The sequence below is a fragment of the Rhinatrema bivittatum genome, chromosome 8 (assembly GCF_901001135.1).
Source record: "Rhinatrema bivittatum chromosome 8, aRhiBiv1.1, whole genome shotgun sequence".
Classification (NCBI taxonomy): domain Eukaryota; kingdom Metazoa; phylum Chordata; class Amphibia; order Gymnophiona; family Rhinatrematidae; genus Rhinatrema; species Rhinatrema bivittatum.
The window spans coordinates 269133970-269143556 of record NC_042622.1 but is presented as its reverse complement, the minus strand read 5'-3'; the positions used below and the strand labels follow the sequence as shown (position 1 = coordinate 269143556).

The following is a 9587-nucleotide window of genomic DNA, read 5'->3' as shown; positions in this document are numbered from 1 at the left end:
TGACGAGGCCCGGCTGTCACAACACGAGCACCGGCTCGTGCATGGTATGATGAAATGAAAACAGCCATGAGGCAGTCTCCGGCAGCCACGGGAGGAGAGGGAGGGAGACAGAAAAGGATCCCCGCGCGAGCTCCTGGGCTCGAGTCTGCTCCTGCACTTCCTGCCGCTGAGGGAGAACCCCCAAGATTCTCCCAACAGGTTTTTTTTTTTTTTAACTTTAAACAAAAAAAACTTTAGACAGAGCCCCAGAAAAGACAAAAAGATGGAATACTTCCCTGAAGAGGCTGGCAGAGGCTTTGGACAAGGAGCATAGAAGGGGGAAGGGAGCTGGACCACCAGCTGTCACCCCACCAGCAGACTCAGGGACAAAGTTTGGTCTTCCCAACCCCTGCTCGTCCAGGTCTCACAACCCCCTGGGAGATCTCCTCCAAAGACATGATAATCTCGCTCTTTTTTTTTTGCTTGGATCAGAACCGCAGGTTTCGCACCACCTCCATCTGCTGGAGACAGAGAAATACTGAGGAGCAGTAGGTGGCCACCAAGTTAAGGGGGCAGTGCCTGGGAAACTTTCTCTATCTCCATCTTCTGGAAGGGAGGCAAAACCCAGCAGTCTGGACTGATCCGGGTACGTACACAGGGAATGCGCGGGGGTAGAGAGGCTGAGAGCGGCCTCCAGAAACGTGCGCGCACGCGCGCAGCTGAGAGGGAACATTGGCAAGCAGTGTGAGGAGGACGCCACAGTGGCGTTCTGAGGGAGGCATTTTTTTGCCGCCTCAGAATTCTGCCATCTGAAGCGGCCGCCTCACCCTGCCTCATTATAGAACCTTCCCTGGGTTGAACTTGAATAATAAACTTTACATGATTCTATTATTATTTCTCTTCGTTTCAGATCCGATAAGGTGGGGACTGGGATTGGGCGAAGAAGGGGGACAAATAACTCTGATGCACTTAGGGATAGATTTTAAAAGAAGCGCACGCGTGTTCATGTGCGCATATTATAAAATACGTGGGCCGCGCGCACATACGCATCGGATTTTATAATCCGCGCGCAAGGGGGGAGGGGAGGATTTATGCAAACATCACGCGGTGATGCATCCCGGCCTTCCCCAGTTCCCTCCCAGTCCGCTCCAATTAAGGTGTGGAGTGGGAGGGAACTTCCCTACCCCCTAGCCCAACCTCCCTTCCGCTCTCCTCCCCGACCCCTAAATCCTACCTTTTTGCTTTTTTTTTCTGTTTTCCAACTTACTACAGAGCCCGACCTGAAGCAAGCTGCACGCGCCGGCAGCTGGGACAGCCATCAATGGCGCTGTCCCGGCCGCCCTGCCCCTCGCAGGAAGGTCAGCACTTATGCACGTACCAGCCTTTACACGTGTGGCTGGGCCTTTTGGAAAATAGGCTTGGCACGCGTGCGCAAAGCCCAGCCACGCGCGTAAAGGCCGGATTTTACGCGCGCAGCCTATTTAAAGTCTACCCGTTAGTGCCGAAGGTGGCTGTATCTGTACATGATGAAGGATTGCACCTAACGATACACTCAGTGAGGGAAGGGTGAAGGATTGTACCTACCGATACAGTCAATGCCAGAGGTGCTGACCTGGAACCCGTCGTTGCAGTCGCACCTATAACTTCCCATGGTGTTTACACAGCGGCCATTGGGACAGATTCCAGGCTTGGTACGACACTCATTCTCATCTATGAGCAAGAAACGTGATACAAACCATATTTAAAATATCAGCTGCTCACAGCACAGTACATGAGACAATCCAGCACTATAGTCCTTCCATCAGTTCATCCCTCCTACGGGTGAGACATTTATTTACATCAATTTACAGCCCGCCCTATTACCAATTCTTGTTCATGGCAGAGACATCTGGAACCAGCAGGGTTTTCCTGCAGACTACAAGTAATACTAAGGGCTTCTCATGGCCCCCAGGTATGTTTCATCTAATGATAACATACTGTATGTGGCCCACCACCTCTGAACCCAATGCCACCTCCCTAACTTCTTGGCCACTCATGTTTCATTTTTGTTTTTTGCAAATTATATTTTATTGAAATCACAAGCAATTAAACATGAAATACCACACCAAATACTGTGTTTGTCCATTACAATCAGTGCATATAATTGGCAGCATGATGAGAAAGCTCCCTGTGGTATCCCAAAAAGAAAAGAAATAATAAAATACTATTGAATTATTTTAAAATTAAACAATAAAAGTAATATCAAAACCAATTTTAAAATAAAAATTAACATAAGAATGACATCCCTCCCCACCCTCTCCCACCCATATTGTCCAAACAAAGTGACACATAATAGGGATCTTGATAACCCTTATTAATTACCTCCCATACCAGTTTTTTAACAAATCACTGTTATGCCTTCTTCCTCTCTGCCAACTTCTCACCGACCTCAATCTAAAGTTTTTCCTATACGCAGATGATATTCAAATCATCATCCCTATCAAAGACACATACTCTAATACTCTTGACTACTGGGAATCATGCCACAAAAAAATCAAACACCTATTCAACAACCTACACCTCATCTTAAATTCCTCTAAGACTGAAATCCTACTCATCTCTCCTGAGAACAACACCTCCAACAGTACTCTTCCTACCAATCTGCCTACCACACAAGCTAGAGACCTAGGAGTAATAATAGACAACCGGCTAAACTTCAAGGCACACATCAACAAAACAACCAAAGACTGCTTCTATAAACTCCAGGTCCTGAAAAGGATAAGACCTCTTTTCCACGCTCAAGGACTTCAGAACGATCATCCAAGCAGTCATTTTTACGAAACTAGACTATTGCAATTCCCTATTGCTAGGTCTACCTTCATCATACTCCAAACCCCTACAGATGGTTCAAAATTCAGCAGCCCGAATCTTGACAGGCGCAAGGAAAAGAGACCACATATCCCCCGTCCTGAAAGAGCTTCACTGGTTACCCGTCTACTTCCGCATCATGTATAAAGCCATAACCATCACCTACAAAACTATACATCAACTCACCACTCTCGATCTTCAATTCCCCTCTCCAAGCACATAATTCTACCAGACCTACTAGAGATGCTTACAGAGGCTCCCTCCAAGTTCCCCCAGCAAAAACGACCAGACACATTACCATAAGAGATCGCGCCACCTCCACAGCTGGCCCTCTTCTGTGGAATTCCATACCTACAGACCTCAGACAGGAGCCCTGCCTCCTAACTTTTAGGAAAAAAACTTAAGACTTGGTTATTCAAGCAAGCTTTTCCGGACACAACCCAATGACACATTCCAATGTCCCCTAAAACACCATTCCTCTTGTTTATAACACTTATTTTGTATACTATATTTAAATTGTATATTGTTTAACAATTTCTTTTCTCTCCTCTCTTCTTCCTTCTCCAAGTTCGGCTACCCTTGTTAAATGAAACTGTACCTTCGGTCACCACAGTTCTAGTTTTTTTGTATATAATTGCACTCCTGTTCGATGGTAAACCAGCAAGATATGTTTTCATGATTGCCGGTATATAAAAAACTCTAAATAAACTAATAAATAAAATAAATGCAAAGCCTTATAATGGAATTGGTGGCCACCAGAGGTTAAGGCATCCCCACCTACAGTCCGCTTGGAAAAAAGTAAAGCCACTACCTTCCGTCCCCAGATACAAAACCATCTGCCATCCTCGATGTGATGAAGACCACGCTTAAGAAGGAGCCCCACATTTTCTGGAATTTTGGATAATGGAGAAACTTCTTACCTGATAATTTGTTTTCCTTAGTGTAGACAGATAGACTCAGAACCAATCGGTTATGTGCCCTCTGCTAGCAGATGGAGATGGAGTCAGGTTTCAAAGCTGACGTTACCCTCGATACAACCCTGCAGTGACCTCAGCCATTCCGTATTCTCTTCAAAAGCCATGTGGACATATTATTGAAAAACTTGAATACAATTTAAGAACTTGATTAAAACTGGTGACTGTATCTGTACTCAACCAAACATAAGCGGTGGTCTTCCGAGTCCTTGTGTCTATCTAGGACGGTAAGGAAATGGACTGGTTCAGGTGAAACTTTGGCAAGAAGGAAGGGACAGTGCAAAGCTGCAATGTTCCTGGAGTCAACGAGGAATGGCCCCCAGCATGACAGCGACTGTAGTTCAGAGATGCGACGAGCCGAGCATATCTCCACCAAGAAATACAGTCTTTAGCGTTAACAGACTTAGAGACAGAGCGTGCAGCGACTGAAAGGAAGGTCCTGCTAAGAAGTAGGGATGTGAATCGGGTGTCCAATCGTTCCCGCTTTTGGGTTCGTCTGGCCGTGGGAAAATCTCGATTTTCCTGCGGATTCCCGTTTTTTGTGTGGTGAAACATCGGTGAAAACATGAGTTAGCGCGCACTAACAAAAAATAGCAAATGAGTTAGCGTGCACTAACAAAATAGCAAAAAGTAACAAAAAATAACACAAATAAACGTTTTCTTGTAAGTGTGCACTAACATGAGTTAGCATGCACTAACTCCCGTTAGCGCACACTAACCCAAAAAACGATTTTTACGAAAATTCGGGGGGGAAAAGTGATCGTTTGTTTTATCCGATATGGGACTGGCTTCGAAAAGGCACAGACAAGGGCATCCACTTTCAGGAAAGGCAGGCATTCTTTGGCCTCTGGGTCCAGAGGGTACAGGGCCTCCAATTCCTGGCCTCCTTTAAAGCTGGCTTCCAGGGTGTCCATTGCCCGCTATAGGATGTCTGTACATGCAGTGCATCAACTCTGCGCAATCGCCGTGCACATAACGTCGCGCGCCTACTTACGTGCACAATAAAGTAAGCGTAGGATACAGGAAAATCCAGGTGAACGGGCTTTGCGTACACCTCGCCTTGCCCGCCTAGGCACTCAAAGTTTGTGTGCATACATTTTTAAGCACGAGCTGATCAAATGCACAGTTACCACCGCCAATGGCGCTGGCAGCCAATAAGCATAAGAGCTTTGCTCTCTACACTGCTTGTCATATTAGGACTTCCCAGCCTGACCTGGATTCCAACTCGAGTCAGCACTGTGAGGAAGCCCAAGGGGATTTGGCCTCCCTGGATTTTGCTGAGCCCGGCTTCTCCCATTCAGGTAATGGATTGGCAGCCTTAACTGGAATTACTCCCGATCTGAATAACCCCTTGGCTGGGTCTTCCATGGAAGAGGGAAACTAGGCTGGGCCCACCCCAGTTCCCCCCAGGCTAGACATGGACCCGGCAGCCTTTTCTTGGGTAGAATTTTTATTTATTTATTTAAATCTTTTTCTATACCGACATTCATATATAATATCACATCGGTTTACATGGAACTTGGGTAATTTAACACAGAAGCAGAGGCAAAGTTGCAATAAACAGGGGGAATAAACTTGGAAGTGGAAGGAATCAGAATTAGATTAAGATAAAGTGGTAGGGGTGACTATCTAGGACATAACTTTGATTAATTGGAAGAGCAAAGGAGGTCAGGTCAACTGTAAAACTAATGGTAATATATAGTGGAAAGATACGGTGGTTTATATACAGAGGGTTATATAACAAAGGATTATGTACAAGGTTTATAAACAGTGGGTTATATAACAAAGGGACTACAGGCCTTTGTGCAGGCGCAGTCTACTTCCTCGCTTGCTCCTATCCAGACGGAACCCCAGCCAGCCCCCCCTCTCCCATTCCTGTTGGCAGACCTTGAGACATGCTCCATCTGACCAAGGGTATCCCTAGTGGGGACCCTAATGGCAACAGATGAAGAGCAAGATCCCTTGGAAGAAGGGGAAATTCCCCTGGGGATTAGAACCGTATCAAACCATGTTACAGTTCTTTCATAGAGATGAATTGCCAGCCTTGGTTTCCCAGACCCTGAAAACGCTGGGGGTTCCTAGAGCGGAATCTGTAATGGAACCTAAGAAGAATCCCATTCTGATTTCCTTGTGTAAAGCCTCTTGCTACTTCCAAGTACTGGAAGCCATCCAGGAGTTGATTGACCTGGAATAGGATGCCCCAGAAACAAGTTTTAAAGGGGGGCCGGATGTTAGAATCTTTATATCCGCTGGATCCAGCAGTGAGAGAACATTTGCGTTTCCCTAAAGTGGGAGTGTACTGGTCTGTGCTGTCTTAAGTGAACAACTATCCTAATGGAGGGAAAAGCGGCCTTAAAGGATGTGCACGATAGACGGTTGGAGTCTAGTCTTAAACAAGCCTTTGACACAGTAGCCAATGACCACAGATTGTTTCTTGTTGTGCCCTGGTAGCATATTTGTGCCTACTTCTCTCTCAGGAGGTGGAAGACTCGGGGTAAAACCCCAGAGCAGCTATGGAATCGCATGCTCAGATTTTAGTATGTACTTCAGCCAGAGGAGTGGCCTCAAACGTAGCAGCCACAAGGCTGCTATGGCTGCGGAACTGGTCAGCTGACGCAACCTCCAAGGCCAACCTTACAAAGATGCCCTTTAAAGGATCACTCCTATTGGGAAATGAATTGGAAAAACTGGTCAGTAAATGGGGCGAATCTCCAGTCCCCCTAGCTTACCGGAAGATAGGAAGCAGAACAGCGCCCCTCGCCTATGAGGGGCTGGTACAGGGGCACTCAATGTTTCCATCCCTATGGAAACTTGATATTTCAGAGGTCTCAACCCTTTGAAAGAACTCATTCCTTTCATAGTCCAACAGCCCAAGAGAGGGGCAGGTTTTGGATTCAGGATCATCCTGAACCTCCCAATGCAATTTTACTGACCCATCTTCAGAACGAGAAGATAGGGGACGACTGTCTCTCTTTTACCAAAGGTGGGTCGAGATCACTTCGGACAAGTGGGCACTAGAAGTCATACGAGAAGGATATGCGTTGGAATTTTGCAGCACTCCTTGGGGACATATTCATGATGTCTCCTTGCTACTACTCCCAGCACAAAAAGCAGGCAGTGGATATTAATCTTTTAAGGCTCCTCAGGATGAGGGCTGTATTTATTTATTTATTTATTTAAGGGTTTTTATATACCGCAGAACGTAAAGGAATACATCACCGCGGTTTACATTTAACAATAACTTAGCAACAAGCTTTACATTGACATTATTAATAGGTATTAAATAAAATAAATTCCATATAACAGTTATGATGGATAACAGACTGTACAGACTGTGGACCATCCAATAATGTATAACATACAATTAAAATATTGATGTAACTATTAAACCTTTACAAACCAACACAAAAACTAAATAGTATCTAAATCAATACCGGTTCTGAGAGTGGGTATAATTTCTATATTGCACCGAAGACATTTCTGTTATTTCAAGCTAATTAATATCATGAAGGGGATGGGAGGGTGGGGATGGATGGGTGGAGGGGGAAGGATGGGTGGGCGGGAAAGGTGAAGGAGGAGATAGTGGAGGGAAAGAGGGTAGGGTGGGAAACGGAGCATGGGGAGAGAGGGTAGCAAATTGAATGGCATTTCAGTTAAATGGAGATCATTGTGTGAATGCTAGTTCAAATAACCACGTTTTGAGTCCTTGTTTGAATTTCTTATGGCAGGGTTCCAGACGTAGGTCAGTGGGCATCTTGTTCCATAAGTTGCTTCCCGCTATGGAGATCGCACGGTCTCTTGTGGTCACGTGTTTGATGTTTTTTGTTGGGGGGGCTGCCAATTTAGCTTGATGGATATGTCTTATGGGTCTCTTGGAGATATGGAACACAAACTGCTCCGAGAACCATTGCATCTCTTGGTTATAGATCGACTTATGTATGAGGGAGAGAACTTTAAAGGTAATTCTAGAAGCTACTGGGAGCCAATGCAAGAACATGAGAGCGGGTGTTATGTGATCATGGAGATGGGTATTGGTGATTAATCGAGCTGCTGCATTCTGTAACATCTGTAAAGGTTGAATTGAGTTTTTAGGGAGACCTAAGAGAATTGCGTTACAGTAGTCAATTTTTGGTAGTATGGTAGCTTGTAATACCGTCCGGAAATCTTGTGGATGTAGAAGAGGTTTAATTCTTTTTAGAGTGTGAAGTTTGAAAAAAACATTTTTTATTGTAGCTGAGATGAATTTCTTTAAAGTGAAATGGTTGTCAATAATGACGCCAAGACTGCGGACTTGCTGTAGTAGGGGCAGAACTGAAGTAGAATGGTGAGATGTGTTGGAGGGGGTGTTATTGTGTGGCGTGATGATGATGAGTTCAGTTTTGGTGGTGTTTATAGCTAAGAAGTTTTCTGTGAAAAGCTTTTTTATTTCAGCCAGGGCTGATTCCCAGGTATTCAGAGCATTAGAGAGGGAATCATTAATAGGGATAAGAATCTGTACGTCGTCGGCATATATGAAGTGATGGAGTTTTAGTTTTGCTAGGAGTCGACAGAGAGGTGCTAAGTAAATGTTAAACAGTGTTGATGATAGCGAAGAGCCTTGTGGTACACCTTGTAGCAGATTTCTTGGTTTCGATATTTGGGATCCCAACTTGACACTGTATGTCCTGTCTTTCAGAAAAGATTGGATCCAGTTTAGTGCAGAACCAGTGATGCCGATTTGAGAGAGTAGGGTTAGAAGGATATTATGATTGACCGTGTCAAATGCCGAGGAAATATCGAGTAGGGCAAGAATGTATGAATGACCAGAATCTAGTGTTTTTAGAATAGAGTCTGAGAGGGATACTAGCAGAGTTTCAGTACTATGGAACTTACGAAAACCGTATTGTGTCCGAAATAATAATCGGTTATCATCTAGATAGTCCGTGAGTTGTTTGTTTATCACTTTTTCTATAATTTTTGACAAGAATGGGAGGTTCGAGACCGGACGATAATTGGCCGGTTCAGATGGATCCAGGTCTGGTTTTTTGAGAGTCGGCTTTATAATTGCATGCTTAAGTTGCATAGGAAAAACACCAGTCGAAATAGATTTGTTGATGATGTTGGAGATGGGAGGGGCAATCCTCGTGGGGATGGAGAGGAGTGTTTTAGTGGGCATAATATCTATAGGGTGCAATGCAGGTTTTAATCCCAGTACCTATGCCCCAGGAAAATAAGGGGCGTTATTCCATCTATTTCATTGTACCCAAGAAGGAAGGTTCCTTTAACCCCATCCTAGACCTCAAGAGTTTCAACTGTCACCTACGAGAGAGTCATTTCCGCATGGAAACCTTATGCTCCAGGATAATGGCCGTACAACTGGGAGAGTTCCTAACTTTCCTGGACCTATTCGAGGCCTACCTACATATTCCAATCCATCAAGAACACCAAACCTTCCTATGCTTTGCTGTACTGGGTCGCCATTATCAGTTCTGGGCACTGCCCTTTGGCCTAGCCACTGCCCCAAGAACATTTTCCAAGATTATGGTGGTCGTGGAGGCAGCATTGAGAAGAGAAGGAATCCTGGTACACCTGTACTTGGATGACTGGTTGATCCGGGCCAAGTCTGTGGAAGAAAGTCTCTGGATGACCAACAGGATGACCTCCTTGCTTCAGGAACTTGGTTGGGTAGTAAACCTGGAGAAGAGCAGTCTCAAGCCTTCCCAGTCCTTGGAGTATCTGGAAGTCCAGTTAACACCAGGCAAAGCAAGGTCTCCCAACTACATGGATATGGAAGTTGATGTCCCAGCT

At 45.1% G+C, this 9587-nt stretch overlaps 1 protein-coding gene across 1 annotated transcript in view; it reads right to left on the bottom strand.

Moving 5' to 3' along the window:
• Window positions 1-9587, bottom strand: part of LOC115097632 (fibrillin-2-like) — a 421199-nt gene that overhangs the window by 31319 nt on the left and 380293 nt on the right. Inside the window, 1 exon segment of the mRNA XM_029613571.1 lies at window positions 1564-1689. Coding sequence (XP_029469431.1) covers window positions 1564-1689 — 126 coding nt within the window.